General features: G+C 37.2%; 2 protein-coding genes across 2 annotated transcripts; both read left to right on the top strand.

The window, feature by feature from the left end:
* The first annotated feature begins 938 nt into the window (after positions 1–938).
* gyg1b (glycogenin 1b) lies at positions 939–12320 on the top strand. Its single transcript, XM_057323421.1, has 7 exons — positions 939–1049; positions 2398–2533; positions 3067–3241; positions 3524–3686; positions 9577–9703; positions 10416–10629; positions 10940–12320. Exons 1-7 carry the CDS (start codon positions 1043–1045, stop codon positions 11075–11077), a joined length of 960 nt encoding a protein of 319 aa, XP_057179404.1. The 5' UTR covers positions 939–1042; the 3' UTR covers positions 11078–12320.
* A 247-nt stretch (positions 12321–12567) lies between these two features.
* On the top strand, positions 12568–17345 carry bdh1 (3-hydroxybutyrate dehydrogenase, type 1). The gene is made up of 5 exons (XM_057323420.1): positions 12568–12877; positions 13257–13367; positions 13645–13780; positions 13862–14014; positions 14585–17345. Exons 1-5 carry the CDS (start codon positions 12665–12667, stop codon positions 15049–15051), a joined length of 1080 nt encoding a protein of 359 aa, XP_057179403.1. The 5' UTR covers positions 12568–12664; the 3' UTR covers positions 15052–17345.
* Positions 17346–17439: the final 94 nt, after the last annotated feature.

Raw genomic sequence — 17439 nt, 5'->3', positions numbered from 1 at the left:
AATATACTTATTTTAACATATCGTTTAACTTTCAATTGCACTATACAGGGATTTTTTTGTTGATGTTTTATTTATTCTAATTCTTTTTTAACAAAAAATTAATTCATGAAAAAAGACAAATGAGCAGCAGGAAAAAATGTAATCATGTATTTACACTTGAAACCATGTTTCCTGTCCAGTACGTACGATATCTAATTTCTTCTAGTTATTCTTATTAAATACATATGAAGAGTTTGGTTCCAAAATTAGATTTTACTCCGTTTTTAAAGATTTTCAAAAATCATGTATTTTTATTGTACATTCCAATTAATATCAATCAAACTGCAGTTGGTTTGTTTTGATTTAAGCTATAATAACTAAAAAAAAACACAGCTAACTAACACAATAAAACATGATAACATAATAAAAAACATGATTTTTGAAAATCTTTAAAAACGGAGTTATTTCATTTTGGAAACAAACTCTTCATATATTTAGATTTACTAAACGTGCGCATTACCACAATTTGACCAGGAGGTGTCACAATAAACAACTAAATCAAACGTTAGAACGCGTATCATAAGAGCACCATTAGACAACGTTTTATAACATTTAGTATTGTTTTGTAATATTTGCTGACAAACAGTTTCAAACAGTCTGGCTTGGGCCAATTGAAAACAGAACATACAGAGGATCTTACGTATACTTCATAAAAAAATTCCAAATAAATAAGTGTAAACTATGGAATATAAAAATACAAATAAAATAAAACTGTGAAAAATACCTATTAATGTAGAAAAAATCCTTCTGCGCATTCAATCGTTTTTAACCTAAATCTTAATTGTCAAACTTTCCATGAACAGTTACATGTGGAAAGCAACGCCCCTACATGAATGCACCAATGGTGGGCGTGTCCGCGTGAGCTCTTTTTAGTCACGTGACTCGCAGTTACATGTAGATAGTACACGATGATATCAATGAGCACAGTCTCTTTAATTGAAGCCAAGCTGCTGTTTTAGGGGGGACCGAGCTACAAAGTAGCTTTGATTTACAAATATCAATCATGTCAGGTATGTGACGATACATACGTTACACAAAACGGATGAAGTTTAAATATAAAGGACCTCTGTAGCACCTGTTAATAGCAGTAAAAGTTATACGAGTATGTTGTTTAAATTACATGTATGTACACAGCTCTATATGAGGCTTTCGGGTTTTTTTCTGTTCTAAATAGAGCAACCAGAATGTTCATTGTATTGATCATATTCATATTTCATAGGTTCAGGGGATGCAGTTTTCGTAATTTTGGTTTATATTTGCATGCATGACTTGTGAGGATCGGAACTGAGACATGTCTTCGCAACGCAGATTTTTTGGCATTGCAGCTGCAAGTCTAGACTGTCTGTCATCTTTCTGCAGCAGCATGCGTCGTTGCGCACACATCGCCTCCAAGTTGCCTAAATTCAGTTGTGGTGCGAATATTTTTGTAGTTGTCTACAGCATACAAATGTTTGCGCAGTCAGTTTATGCAATGCATTTCATCATCGCTATGAACTCCTCTGTGCTCGTGTTTACGATAGTGTGCTGGTTATGTAAAGTTTATAACACATTTAGTTCTTTACAGTTTATTGAATGATTTCTAGTCTAACATGGCTTTTTGCTGATCAACAATTTGCGTGTAAATTGCGTGTAGGGTGTAATGCGAATACATGGCTTAAGTTATGCAACATCGGGGGTTGTAAATTTCGTTGCCTTGATGTTTCATGTGTCAGACCCTCTCAAATAGAGATTTAAGGTTAAAGAGTAGAGCAGATTTAACTCATTTAAAACATTTAAGCATAAGTCTTGTGGTTTTAAGTTATGTATTTAAAATTATTTTAATTAAATGTAGTCAAGCTTGTCCAAACTTGCTCATTATTACTTTAACTCATGAGAACTAATGACTATGCACACTAAAAAAAAAGCCGTAAAAATAGGGCACAATATACTGTATTAATATGAAGGAATTTTCCGTGTTCATTTTTACAGTTGTTTTACCTGTATTTTACATTTTGCACTGCATTCATTTGCATTTTAGCATTAATGGAAATGTCCGTAAAATAAAGGAAAATGTACTGGTAATTTTCTGCCAGTACTTTATCTGTTTTTTTACGGGATTTTTTTTACAGTGTGGATCATGGTTCTGACTTACAGAACACTGCTATATACTGCAATTGCTATATTTAAATGCTATAGTGTGAGAACACAATAGATATTCAAGACGTATTGATATGTTAAAAATATTTAAAGGGAGTGCCACCATAGACGTAGAACTCAATTGTGTTGCTTTCATTACTTAGCAAGAAAAATCAAATTCATTAGACACAGTATGTCAGTCGACGTAATGCTGTTTTGTTACGTTTCCCATTTCCTTCACAGAACATGCATTTGTCACCTTAGCTACAAACGATAGCTATGCAAAGGGAGCTATGGTGCTTGGGAAATCCCTTAGGAACTACAAGACTTCAAAAAAGCTGGTGGTGCTCATTGGACCTCATGTGTCAGATCAGTCCAGGTACAAATTGGAGGATGTTTACTAACACTTACAGTACAGTATGTGTCGAATGTCATGTCTAGTACAAATTTTTGTCTTCTTTGCAACTCATTTGCAGATGTTGTCTGACTTTAAAGAAAACAAAATAAAGTCAAGCATGCAAGTCACTCATGCTTATACCGTAAACCATACTGTACCGTATGAAAGCTTTTAGTTAGTATTCACTCAAACTCTTAATTGCATTTGTGCACTTTCATAATAAAGTAGAGTTTGGCCTTATTGACCTAAAACCTCATATGATGCATCTTTATCTGCTAACTTTGAATATGCATAAATGCAGATATATCATCCGTTTTATGCAAAGCTATAAACTGTGGTTGCATTGTGAGTTTTAATAAAATGCAGACCATTCGATTGCAAAGCATTTAATTGATCAACACAACTGTACAGATTTGCAGTTTAATACAATAAGTAAATGATGGATGTTGGATTGTTCAGACAAAAACACTTCAGTTTAGGTGATTAACAGTTTTTAACTTTTTTCATCTTATAAGGTCTGTGCTTCATAAGATCTATGATGAAGTCAGGCTGGTGGATGTGATGGACAGTGGTGACACAGCACATTTGGCCATGATGAAGAGACCTGATCTTGGTGTCACGTTTACCAAACTGCACTGCTGGACACTCACATACTACTCTAAATGCGTCTTTATGGACGCAGACACGTTGGTGAGTATTACGCACATAAATCAATAGTCATTTTACACCATTAATTTAAAGCCTTAGCATTAAACTTAGACTTAAACTTAGCATTAACATGAAACCGCTTGCAGAGAATGTGCACTGGTATTTACAATCCATTACTTCCATGTGTCAGTAAAGCTAGATGTTCCATGAGTAAATAAATAAATATATGCATCAGAAATCAACTGGATCTTGATAACTGTGGAATCATTGTGGAATTGATAATGAAAAGATTTAGTGGCTATAATTTGATCTGATGTCCTGTAGGTTGTATCAAACATAGATGAGCTGTTTGACAGAGAGGAGTTTTCTGCAGCGCCGGATCCGGGCTGGCCCGATTGCTTTAACTCTGGTGTGTTTGTGTTCCGGCCGTCTAATGAAACCTACGGCAAACTTCTCCAGTACTGCACAGTGCACGGCAGCTTTGATGGTGAGTAAACCGTCATCATTATTTCTCTGTGTTAAAATTGAAGCGGATGAATTTCAGTGCCTTAACCATTGACCCAGAATGTTTAGGTTTTAATACACGTTTAAACTTGTCGTCAGCATGTGTGGCATGTTGCTTATTACCACAGAAAATAATTTCAGAAAGTTTTATATTATAGTCGCACCTTGGTCTCAATTTTTGGTTTATTTAAATTTATGGTTTAATTTATTTATTTTGTTTGCGCTTTTATTTTATTTGTGTCTTATTTTAAAGCTATAATTACAGCACAGTGTACACTGTGATCCGCATATTAGTTGTTACTAATTTGCTGATTTTTATTTCTAATACAAAAAAAATCAGCCAAAAAACTTGAGTTTAAAGTTAAATTCAATAATCTTTACAAGTCACTTAAATATATTTATAAAAAGTGGCATGAAATTAAAAATGTCTATTCAAATTGATATACACAGTGTTGCAGTATTCATTATAAATTATTTATCTGTGCACATCATTATTTTTTTTAAATTAATTTGCGCTTGTAATCTTCACTCAAAAACGTTAAGCTCCTCCCCCCCTCGAAAACCTCTCTTCACTTCACAGGAAGGGCGTGAGGGCGGGGCTGCGATGATTTATTACTAATCTGACTCCATTTTGTTGGCAACATCCAACTTTTAACGATCCAATCAGTACTCGAGGAATGAAATCAAGACCCCCACAACATTTTTTTCTCATTTCAGAAGTAATTTCACTCGGGTATACGTCACGATACGGAAGAAAAAACAATCGCTACTGCCATTTCATGCTGACTTTAAACTTGATTTTTTAAATGTTATACTAAATGCAATTTTTTAACAGTTTAATATCTTTTAAATGCAAGTGTAAGCAAAATGTAAGGCAGTGTTTGAACTGAAGTTAATGAGTTGAAATAGGTAAATGTATTTTCTCTGTGTAAAGGGAGTCATACCCAATAATGTCCTAAACAGCCTCTGTGTGTAGCACTTAATATTTTTTTGATGAGATTTTAATGATAGAAAAACCTGAGCGCCCACATACTGTACAATCCAATGCACTTACTGTACTGCCTCAGATGCAGCCATAATGCCAAAACACGTGTCTAACATTCAACAAACTAACAAAAACCTCTATTTCATTTTGATTTTGGTGAAATGTAAATAATATAATTACTCATTCAAGTGTTCATAAAGCCACAATATCAACTTTGACCACAAGTGTAGTGGTTTTGGACATACAGGTTTCCACCTGACAGTGATGGCATGGTAGTATTTTACTGAGAAAAAAAACATGTCACTACATTTAGAATAACCTTAAACATGCCTTCACAAACGCTCTTGTAATCCATACGGTATGCATATCTGGATAACCTGGCATTTGTTCACAGCTCATAAAATATAACAATTTGTTTATCTCTGTGGTGATTTCTGGTCCTTATCTAGTAACCCGTCTAAAGCCGTTGTTGATCAAGAAAGTTTGTTAAATCAGTTTACAAACTGCAGTCATCATTCCAGCTCTCCATGACAACTGAAATGTCTTTGAAGATGAGTACCCACCCAATATTTTGACATTCATTTTAGTGTCAGTAACAATTAAACCGCCTCTTCTCATCTGCATCACTAAATTAATCAAGCGAATATACACAACAGAGCCTCGCAGATATTGCCCAACACAGCTGCTCCAAAATGTTCATAGGCCTAGCAGGAGGAATCTGGCCCAGGCTCGCTCTACAAACAAAACCCCATTCAAGGCAAGTCCCTTTTTTCTTGTTTTTAGGAGCCAAGGGCTATTTTTCTACAGCCACGTCTTGGCAAAGTTGTTTGTTATGCAACTTTTATGGGTTTCGTTTGGCCAACAGGAGGAGAGCATGCAACTTATTCGATAAGAAGACAAATAATGCTTCACACATGCCAGCTCGTACTATAGGTGACTGAAAGGAAAATCATTTCAGGCGGGCAGTTGGATTCATCACAGGTTTTTTTTGGCCATGTTTTCACCTCAGCGAGACAGTGGACTCATTCTTGTGGATCTGGCTGTGAGTTTGAACGTGACCGATGAGGAACCAATTAGATTGCAGGATTTTGGGGGTGGGATCTGGTGAGCTCAATTGAGACTGCTTATGGAGACTGGAACCTCTTCAAAACACTGTACATCATGCTTTAGATATTCTACAAGAGCCATTAATGGCTCATTTGGGCTTTTATGTAAATGCTACACAGTCTTGTCAAGGGGGACCAAAGAGAGTCTATTGAGTCTATTTTTACCCGTGGTGGCTTAGAAGTGACCACTCGCTGTCCTCATCTTTAGCCTCATTTCAACAGCACATCAATGCTTTAATTGTGTGGTAATTTGTAATGATTGCTTTATTTGTAGGGCTAGTTTGTTTGTAGTCATAACAGGGATGACTTGAACTTCTCTTGACGTCTCATGGCACCTGTTCATACAAAATCCACAGATACGTGGTTTTAAAGAACTGAATTTCTATGTTATTTATGGCTGTGCCGTAGTATTTCTTTGCTAGGACGCTCTGGGGGGTTGCTATGGAGGTTGTTTTCTAGCCCATGTCAGAAGTGCCAGCCCTTAAGTCCCATGACATTCTAGTCCCATCTGTTATAAATATTAATAGCAAATGTCTCAACAAGCCAAATTGCATATCACGACACAAAATTTAAAATATGTATCTTAGAGATATGGTGATTGTTTTACGTTACAGTATGTTGTCTGTTTACACCCATTGGTTGACCTGCATCAACTATTACAATGTTTTAATGTTCATGTAAAATTTTGAGCTTTTACTGCTTTAATTCACCCAGAAATGAAAATTCAGTCTTCATTTACTCACCTTCAAGTTGTTCCAAACTTGTATAGATTTCTTTGATCTGATGAACACAAAGAAAGATATTTGAAAAAAATGTTAGCAACTGACATTTCATCATTGACTACCATAGTAGGAAAAATACTTTTTTCTGTTACACACAGAAAAATTTAGGAAAGCAAACAGTCCTGGGGCACCTTTGAGTACCATTTTAATTTTTCCTACTAGTCAATGATGCCCCAGAAATGTCACTTGCTAACATTCTTCCAGATATCTTTCTTTGTGTTTAACAGAACAAAGAAATGTATACAGATATGGAACGACTTCCTGATATGGTAATTCCTGACAGATGTTTCATTTTTGGGTGGAGTATGGAAAAGTTCACCTAAAAATTTATTTTGATTCATAATTACCCTCATCCCATCCTAGGTATAGATGAGAAAACTGCATGAGAACCAATAAGATTCATCTTTGAGACACGTAAAGCCGGAGTGCCACCATTACGTGTGTAGTTTTCTCATACATGTTTAAAGTCTAATGCAATCAATCCTGGCTAAATACACTCTAAATATTAACTGTTTTTACTCAAAAACATATTTTTTCGCTTAAGAAGACATGTATAAACCCCAGTCGTATGGATTAGTTTCATGCCAGATATAATCACTTTTTGGAGCTTCAAGCACACTGAAAACATCTAAAGCCATTACCAAGACGGGAAAAGCCAGGACTTATTTCAAAATGACTCAAATTGTGTCCAGCTGAAGAAAGAAAGTCACATTATGCATTCAATTTCATTTTTGGGTGGACTATTCCTTTAAGACATTCTCTCTCGGGGTTTATCTCTTTTTAATTCATTCTTCATTTTAATTTTGTGTTATAATAAGTCTGAATAAATTTTGATTTAGTTTAGTTTTTGTACATTTTGTTCAAAATACTGTGAAACAATAATAACCGTGACCTCAGTATCATGTATTGTATCAAATCGTGAGCTCAGTGCATTGTTACACCTCTAATAGTTATGCTTACCTCAGCCACACCACTAACTCATGGTCTCTGGGTTTTAAATGGTGAATGTACTGTACAATAACTTCTCAGTTCAAACTTACAAACCAGCCAAATCACTTCCAGCATTGCTTGGCATCAAGAACACTAATAACTAAAGACAAAGCTGTGTTCTCTCACACCAGCAATGAGGTCGATTTTGTGTGGGACTGTGAACCCAATGGGCATCTTTCCATTCACTCGGTTATTGCAGTCCTGATGACCCGAGGCCATCATGCCGTTCTGTTCTCATCTTCTGCCAATATCAGCCAACGAGAGACATGTGTGCATTCCTGCGCAGTTCTGCTCATCCTCTCAAAATGAACAACTAAAGACCACAATAATGTTTATTGAGCCACCTGCATAAGGGAAGCCCCGAGAAGGATTCTGTAGCCTTTAGTGTTAAACCAGCATGCTCTTGTGTTTTTCCATGTTGTATTATGTGAGATGTGCAGAGTATTATGCAGAGTATTAAATAGTATGCTCCACCCCTAACCACCCCCCCCCCCCCCCGGAGGAAATTTTTATGTTAAAAAATGTTTTACCACAGAGCGTGGAGTTGATCTTTTCATTCTTTTGTTGGTGTGTGTGTATATTATATTAAAGAGTACATTCCTCGAGATCATAAAAAATACATTTCATGAAGTGTTTAATTTTGCCGTGTTTGAATGTAAGCAATCTGCCAAGTTGTAAATCCGAAGGTGAACGAATAACAAAGTTATTAGCTTATAAAAAAGGTAATCGACTCTGAATCAAGCGAACAAGCCATGACCTGTCCGAATCTTTAACCACAATGTACCTACGTCACTAGAAAAATCCCCGCCTACTGACTGCGAAAACTTAACTCTCTCCTCCCCAAACACTGTACTAGCTCGTTCGTGACGTGTGCATCATGTCTAAGAGAAGTGAAATGTAGTGAAACTAAGTCAGTCTTATTTTCACTACCAAAGGAAGAACTTCTGAGGAAAAAATGGTTACTATTTATTTTTCAAACGACACCAAAGGAGTATAAACCGAACGTTTTACTTTGCGCGCGTCATTTTACCGAAGATTGCTTCATCAATCTTGGCGCCTTTACTGCAGGATACATTAAACGTCTTTCCTTAAAAGATGTTGCAATACCAACTTTACTTGGACCTGTAAGCTCCACCGAATCACAACCTGTAAGTGTGACTCTTTATTTTTGTCTTTACTTAAAATTAAATTTGTGTGACGTTATCTCATGTCTGTGTTTAGCTAACGTTACCGTTATTTTTGGGGTTGTTACTGTTTGTTTACCTAACGTTAGCTATAAACTCGTTGCGCTAATGTAAGTGTTCAACCATATTAACTCGCAAAGTCTTTATTTCAAGAACTGCGTGGTGTACTATAGTTATAATAACATCTGAAGATACGAACACCGTACACTGTATGCCGTGATAACTAACTGTTACAAGAGAAGTGTCTAAAACAGTCCTTTTTCTTACTGGCATCTGTATAAGGATTAAAGAATGATTCGTCAGACTCAGGCTCGAACTGGTAAGGTAAAATCGACGCCATCTCTCTCTATACACTGTTAATATCCAACCACCTGCAAACCGTAATACAGCAGTAATGATAGGCGGTCCATTTGCGACACATGCTGAACGCGTTTGACCAATCACAGCAGACTAGACCATTTGACCAATCACAGCAGACTAGACCATCTGACCAATCACAGCAGACTACACTATCTGACCAATCAGATCAGACTACGCTGGCGGAAAGGCGGAGATTACACAGATGAATCGCGGAACGAATCATTTGAGAGTCAGTCAAGAAGTAAGGTAATAAAAACTGCTTATTATTACGAAATAATAGTATTTTTACATCATGTATGTACATAAACTTGTTGTCGGACACTCCATAAACCAAAATAAGCCCTTAAAAATATTGAGGAATGTACTCTTTAACATCCCACTTTGCACTTTAATTCAATTTACTTTTTATTATTATTATTTTTTTTTTTTTAATTAAAGAAAATTTATCTTGTCATTTGTACAACAGGGGGGGACCAAGGAGTCTTAAACGGCTTCTTCAGTGACTGGTCAACAGCTGACATCACCAAACATCTCCCTTTCATCTATAACATGAGCAGCATAGCAATCTACACTTACCTTCCAGCATTTAAACAGTAAGGAATACTCATAAAAACTGCTTAGCACTTCACAAGCGGCCCTGCTAGTTATGATGTCGCTGTATCATTGATGTTGGCCTCTGGTGACCTTCAAGACGGGACGGTAAGAAGATCCACGCTCGGGTCACATGAAGACTGTACATGCTGTAACATCAGGTTACAGTCGTGAAGGGCTGAAGAAGGAAGAGATACAGAGGAAGGGTATAACAGCATGAGGGTGGGAATTAACTCTCCTCACAAAATCTCTGGAGAAGGGACAGAGACAGACCAAAATAGAAATGTTGGGCATCTTTGATTCATACCGCACAGGGAAAGATACTTCATTTTCAGCTTTGTTTCTAAAACACAGAAAAAGACTTGGGACGACATTAGCTAGCATATGACAAAATGTAGGAATTTTCGCCCTGAAAAAAGAATTGCATCAAACAGAAACAGGTGGTCATATCTGGGTTGTTTTTCGCAGCTCAGTGACTAAATGAAATAGCAGGTGAATAAACATGAATTAAGGCAAATCCACAGATTTCTAAGATTTTGTTTTCTGAAATGACTTTGAAATGAAAAGATCTTAACCCATGCAAAACCCATGAAAAGGATCCAGACTAATTAAAAGAATTAAAAATCTGTGATATGATGTAAAAATCTGCAGTCACGGCACTAAAGGACTAAAAGAAAACGTGCCAAATTTAGTTTTTTGCTCTAATGTCCTAAGATATGGCGCAAATGCAAAAGTTGTCCACTTCCTGGGGCAGATGAAGCCATGGAGCTACACTTATGACCCCAAACAGAGGAGAGTGCGAGGGGATGTCCAGGACGCGACCTCTCACCCCAGTTTCCTCCTGGAGTGGTGGATTCTCTACAGTAGTGAAGTCGTGCCCATGCTGCTCAGAGCGTATGGAGACCTGCCCTTCCACTCCGGCTGTGAGGTAACACATCATCAGATAAACACTGCCACATCACCACATATTAACCTTCATACTGTGCACTATTTTCCTGGAGATTGGAAAGCCTTACTGTACAACAGTGAGAGGAAAAACTAAAAATAATTTTATATATGTCAGATATTCTTCACCACTTCTGTTCATTATTACTTTTCTTTCTGGTTCATACATTATGCAAACTGGGAAATAAAACACTTTTTCACTTTTTTCATTTTATAAATTATCTTTTTAAAATGTAAAGAACGAAAATTTTACCAAATCATTTTTTATGCTCTTGATTTTCTTTTGTCAACAGGAGGATGTTGCACAGCAGGCTCTGTCCTCCATGACCTCAGCAGAGCGCAAGCAGAAGTGGGAACAAGGTCAGGCCGACTACATGGGAATAGACTCTTTTGACAACATTCAGAAAAAGCTTGATGTTTTCCTCAAATAAAAATAAACTGTTGAAAAGCAATTGAACACTATTAATGCTCACCTACAGAGTAAAATAAAAAAGCATAGACACATACTGTTACAGTTCCTTTGGGAAGCAAGTGAGCGCATTCTTTCAGCTATGCAATACTGTCACACTGCGCTAAATCTCCTATTCTTTCTTTTTTATACACTGTGAAGCTTTTGTGAGTTGCAATCAAATTTTTGGATTTATAACGGGAGTTTTTCAGAGTTTCGGGTCACCCACCTGCCTGCTTTTTATTTCGCATAGTCATTTATATTGGCACTTTTAGGCCTCCTCTGTGAACAAAGTTTGAATTGCTTCAAGTAATAATAATGTTCTTCAGGCGTCCTAAGTTCGAGTCCCACCTTGTGGTCCTTTTCTGATCCGGCCCCTCCTCTCTCCCACCTCACTTCCTGTCATCTCCCTACTGTACTGTATAGACCACTTCAGAAAATGTTAACACTGGTCCAGCAGGGCTTTCAATTTTTATTTTATTTTTCAATCTTACATATATAATAAAATCTTAAAGGTATTCATTTAAATTTTTAATTCGGCTATAAATGTTCTGTTGGTTGTATTTTGTTCAAACGTTTGTGCGGTGTTAAAAAACTGAAATAGGAAGTTCTTCTGGATCAGGGTTGTTTAATCTTTCCGAAGTTGTCTATGATTTGAGGCAAAAAGCCCCAAAATAAATATTTAAAAAATAATATTGTTGCCAACCTCAGCACTTTAAAAAAATATTCAAATAAACATATTTTAATATTGCCTCCTTTAAACCATATTCATACTTTTTTTATAAACGTTTCCCTAAAATCTATTATCTTTAAGTCATTTTTTTAAACCTTTTTTTTGTTGTTTTTACCTTGTGTGAATTACAGCTGATGTTACTGTTTTGCGAACTGTGTTTTCAATTGTTCCTTTCACCTTTTAATGTGTATTTTCTCTGTCTTTTGTATCTCTGTTTAAATTTCATCCAGTGTTACGGGGTCTCTGCGTCCCTCAACTGTAAAATAAAGCCTTTTTAAAAATGAAGAGTCGTTTATTTAATTTATTACAGTTTATTATTGTAGATGAAATCCAGGGCACTATAGAAATCCATTCTAGTAGTGCAGAAAATAAATTTACATCAATTAGGATTACAAAAACAAGAAGGACAATGAATTTGAGCTCTAAAGGACAAATGTGCCGTTTCTTTACTGTATCAGGGATAAGACAAATGATACATTTGAAGTTGATCAAGTTAGATGTAGCACCGCCACTCCGTGGATCTTGGTGGAACTGCATCCCAACATGCATTATATATTACGATGCACACAATTTTGTGTGTACTCACTGTACATAAAATATTACAGTTGGTACACTAGCAAAGGAGCAAAATATTATATTAAATTATCTTTGAAGAATGCAAACCCAAACCAATTAATAATGTATTTGTTTAGGTAAATCATAAAAAACATAGATGTAATAAATTCCTAATAAAATCTCTGCAGAGTACATATGCATTTATTTGCACACCCACATAATTCATGATTTTTGACTCTAAGGCCCCGCCTCCGCGAGGGTTGTCAACAACAGTTGGTTAAGATGGCTGCGCTGGCGGTGGTGAGAGGCGCGCTGCTCGTCGCGTTCTCGGTGTTTCTGACGCTCATCCTGGGCTTCGGTCTCCCGTCCGCGCTCAACTTCGTCGCGCGATGCTGCGGCTTCCCGGAGGCAAGCGTCACCGAGTGCATAGTGCTCATGTACGCGCTGTTCGTGCTGTACGTGGCCATGCCTCGACTGCCCAGAGGAACTGTAAAGGTACAGTACAGCACAGCGTGCGCGCACACATGCATAAAAACTTCGTAAAGTTTGCATGCAATAATTGTAACATTTTTTTTGCATCTGTGCAGAATACAATATGTGCCAAATAATGCATTTAAAATATGCATTTTCGTTTTTTTGTGTGATGAGATTTTAAGTGATATTAGAAATACGTCTATTCGTTTTTTATGCAATGCATTGTCAAATGGCAATTAAAAGTGTAAATTCATGGAATTTCAAAATGATTTTTGTGAATGTACTTTTCAGTAATACATTTTTATAAAAAATATTTCATTGGCAAAAAATGTATCTTGTGAATGCAAGCTATTTTTAAATCTAGCAAATAATTCTCCATGAATTGTGTGTGATGATGTAGGTTGATGGGAAGGCTGTGCTCATCACAGGCTGTGACAGTGGATTTGGACATGCATTGGCTAATCACCTCCATAAGCTTGGTTTCACTGTGTTTGCGGGTTGTCTTTTAAAGGTAATGACTCAACTATTCTTGCAATGTGTAACGCATTTTAGCTTCTGTTTTACAGCAACTGCAGGAACTGTAAAGGGGGAAACATATTTCACAAGAGTCTTGCTCAATACATTCTTACGTCAGGTCAGAATACCTGCAACTGATCTTCTCTAAAACATTTTCAAAATTACGTATATCATACTTACCAGCCGAAACATTTATACACGCCATCTTATAATTTCATACCACCGACCCCGTCCCCGGTTTCTCTCAGTGTTGTGTGGTTGTGTCTCATTAGGATGGAGATGGTGCAAAAGTTTTGCAAAATCTTCATTCAGAAAAGCTGAAGGTTGTACAGCTGAATGTGTGCAGTGAGGAGCAGATCTCCCAGGCCGTTGAGTTTGTGAAAGCCAACCTGGAAGACCCGGAGAGAGGTGATGGTTTACCTTTTCGGCCACATGATCGTGTGGTTGGAATTTGTTGAAGGTGAAATCGGATCTTTTGTTCGTGTGCAGGTCTGTGGGCTGTTGTAAACAACGCTGGTGTCTCAACATTCGGTGAGGTGGAGTTCACGACTATGGACACATACAAGCAGGTTGCAGAAGTCAATCTATGGGGCACCATCAGCGTAACCAAAGCCTTTCTGCCTCTCATACGAAGGGCTAAAGGTAAAATGTTTTAACAGGTTTGACCCAGTTTTGTGCAGGCCAAGATAAACCCGCATGACGTTTTTTTCAGTGGAACACAAAAGAAGATATTTTGAGAAATGTCTCGGTGGTTTTGTGTTCATACAATGGAAGCCAATGTTGTTTGGTTACCAACATTCTTCAAAATATCTTATTTTGTGTTCTGCAGAAGAAAGAAAGGTTTTGAAAAACAGGTTTTGAATGACATGACAGTAAATAAATGACTGTCCACTTTTTCCACTACTGTCTGTTTAAAGGTTTATTGAATGTTTGAGCTTAATAAATGGTTAACACAAATGGACTTTAGAATTTGTGGCCCGTCAAAGATTCACATTTCTCCTCATAAGTAACTTGTCCCTCAATTTTGTCCTTCCAAAATAAATAAAATGCGTTGTGTGTGAAGTTTCAAGATCCAATAAGCAGTCCCATACTGCATCTACACCCAAAGAACTCTACATACTGTATTTACACAAAATTCTTCATATCTCATTCCTTGTGTTTTTCTTTCAACGTTAAATCTTTTTCTAACGTTGTTCATTTATTTGTTCGCAGGTCGCGTGGTGAACATGGCTAGCATGTACGGCAGAATGGGAAATGCTCTCCGATCCCCTTACTGCGTTTCTAAATACGGAGTGGAGGCTTTTTCGGACTGTCTCAGGTATGAAATGAAGGCCTGGGGCGTCAAAGTGTCCGTCGTCGAGCCTGGAAACTTCATTGTGGCCACAGGCATCCTCACACGCGACATAGTGACGTCAACGGCAGAGAAGCTGTGGAAGGAGGCGCCCCCTGGTGTTCAGGAAGATTACGGGAAGGCTCACTTTGATCAGAACATGGCCCTTATGCGCTCGTACTGCAGCAGCGGTCAGCGTGAAATAGAGCCTGTTTTAGACGACATCACAGACGCCATCACGACGAACCGGCCGTACACGCGCTACAACCCGATGGAGCCGCACTGGTGGATCCGCATGCAAGTAATGACCCATCTGCCAGGAGCCATTTCAGACGCACTGTACTTTTAATGACATCTCATAACATGAAGCGTTATTATATGCCTTACATTTAACTTCACTGAATCAGTATACAGCTTTGATTTTGAGAGTTGGAGTCAGTGTTAAGAATCACACACAGATTATAAAGGAATATTCTGGGTTTAGTACAACAGCATCTGTGGCCTGCTGTTAATCACCACAGACCAGGGGTGTCGCAATATACTGGTATTAAAAATAACTGTGGTTGTTGTGTTAATACTACACGTTTTAAACATTATTTTTATTTCAAAGACATCACAATAACATTATGTAGCATCATTCTCGATAGTCATCTAGTGACTAGTGAAAATCTGATATTGTGGCAGCCCTTACCACAGACAATAATTAGTTTGTTAAAAGCAAAATAATAAATAAATATATTTATAAAAATACACTTTATCCGGAACATGTTAAAAGCAGGCAAAGATCTTGGTGGGTGGAAAAACGAATACAAATAGTACACATAAAATTTGTATTATTTGTATTTGTGAATAGATATGAAGCTTGTTTGCATTCTTCAGTAAAAGTAAAATCCAATGTGCTGCATGTTTATTTTTAGAACCTCAAAATTATTCTCTGTGGTACTCAACACCAGGCCATAGGTGCTGTCTACAAAGCTTGCATTGTATTTAAAGGGACAGTTCACCCAAAAATGAAGATTCTGTCATCATTCACTCACCCTCAAGTTGTTCCAAACCTGTATAATGTTTGTTGTTCTACTGAACACAAAGAAAGATATCTGCAGTAATGTCAGTAACCAAACAGTTCTGGGGCACTATTGACTATCATAATAGGGAAAAAAGTACTATAATAGTACTCATTAGGGATGTAACGATTCCATCAGCTCACGATGTGATGCGATTCACGCTTCTGATCTCACGATGCGATTTAATCACATTTTTTTTACAGAATGAGTTGAGGAAAATTTTAAATGAACAACTGCCCTTTTATTATTTCTCTTACGCTGCACAATTCTTTTAAAAATAAAAATATATATTATGTCAAATAACAAAACTAAATTGCAGTTTTAAAACAATTCCAAATCAAATAAAAAATGAATAATACAAAAGTATCTTTAATATAAAAACTAAGACTTTGTCTGTTCTTTTCCAAACTTTTTAAAGAAATATCAGTATATCCACGTTTACCAAGTTTGCAGAAAAACAGCGGCCCCTGCTGTTCAAAACATGTACTGCGGTTTTTATAACGTCTCAACCGAATCGTCACATATTATAATCGATTTTCAACCGGCTCACGGTGAATCCCTAGTACTCATTGGTGCTCCAGGACTGTTTGACATTCTTTCAAATATCTTCTTTTGTGTTCAGCCGAACACAGGTTTAGAACAACTTCAGGGTGAGTAAATTATGATTTTTGGTTGAACTATCCCTTTAACCGAATATTTCTAATGTATGCACTTTGATTCACTTTATCATATTTAAGATTAATTAATGGTTACACATTTTGACCATTTACACAGTATTTTATTTTAATGTAGTCACACAGACATTTCCATTATCATAACCAGCAGTAAAGGTCAGAAATAGTGACAAGCAGATTTATGTGAAGAGAGTCTTAGCTGGCTGCTGATATGGCAGCGCTGAAAGCCTCAGTGAGTTGATTCAGAATGAATCAGGATGACCAATGAACAAAAGATGGGTTCTATTGTTTTTTTTCAGCAGGGTTCTAATCAAAAACAGCCAGGGTTGCAAAAATGGCTTGCAAATTTGAAGTCAATGAATGAAGTGTCTATAATTTGTCACGTTTGTAATGACGTGCTCTCATGTTTGGCCAGTAGGTGGAGCAGCTGCCACACTTAAACTTAAATAGTATTATGAAATTGTCATGAAACTATGAATATGTCATCAGTGTTTGACTGGCGTTCTTGAATGAACGAATGAATGAGGCATTGATATAACGCTTTAGTGTGTATTGCTGTACACCCAAAGCACTTTACAATCATGAGGGGGGTCTCTCCTCAACCACCACCAGTGTGCAGCATCCACCTGGATGATGCGACGGCAGCCACGGTATAACGGCGCCAGTGCGCTCACCACATACCAGCTATAGGTGGAGAGGAGAGAGAGATGGAGCCAATTCAGAGGGTGGGGATTGGAGGGAATCTGGCCAGACACCGGGGTTACACCCCTTCTCTTTACGAGAAGCGCCACGGGATCTTTAATGACCACAGGGAGTCAGGACCTTCTTACTTGATAACCTGTCAATGTGAATTTAATTTGATGTAATTCTCGAAGTCTGAAGGTGATTAAAATACTACCTACTGATTTGTACACGTTTTGTTTCAGTCACTTGGTTTCAGTTGAGAAATCATGGGGAGTATGTGCTGTATTTGGGGAACAACGAGTCATTTTGGTCGTA

The sequence above is a fragment of the Triplophysa rosa genome, linkage group LG23 (assembly GCF_024868665.1).
Source record: "Triplophysa rosa linkage group LG23, Trosa_1v2, whole genome shotgun sequence".
Taxonomy (NCBI): Eukaryota; Metazoa; Chordata; class Actinopteri; order Cypriniformes; family Nemacheilidae; genus Triplophysa; species Triplophysa rosa.
The sequence above is the reverse complement of the archived record's forward strand: the minus strand, read 5'-3'. Positions and strand labels throughout refer to the sequence as shown.

What these genes read in the sequence shown, in the direction of transcription:
- gyg1b (XM_057323421.1), top strand. An exon ending in AGTGCACGGCAGCTTTGATG is followed by an intron (nt 3,687 to 9,576) that starts GTGAGTAAACCG and finishes TTTGTACAACAG; the next exon opens with GGGGGGACCAAGGAGTCTTA. An exon ending in CCTTCCACTCCGGCTGTGAG is followed by an intron (nt 10,630 to 10,939) that starts GTAACACATCAT and finishes TTTTGTCAACAG; the next exon opens with GAGGATGTTGCACAGCAGGC.
- bdh1 (XM_057323420.1), top strand. Translation starts at nt 12,665, where the DNA reads ATGGCTGCGCTGGCGGTGGTGAGAGGCGCGCTGCTCGTCGCGTTCTCG. An exon ending in TGCCCAGAGGAACTGTAAAG is followed by an intron (nt 12,878 to 13,256) that starts GTACAGTACAGC and finishes GTGATGATGTAG; the next exon opens with GTTGATGGGAAGGCTGTGCT. An exon ending in CCTGGAAGACCCGGAGAGAG is followed by an intron (nt 13,781 to 13,861) that starts GTGATGGTTTAC and finishes GTTCGTGTGCAG; the next exon opens with GTCTGTGGGCTGTTGTAAAC.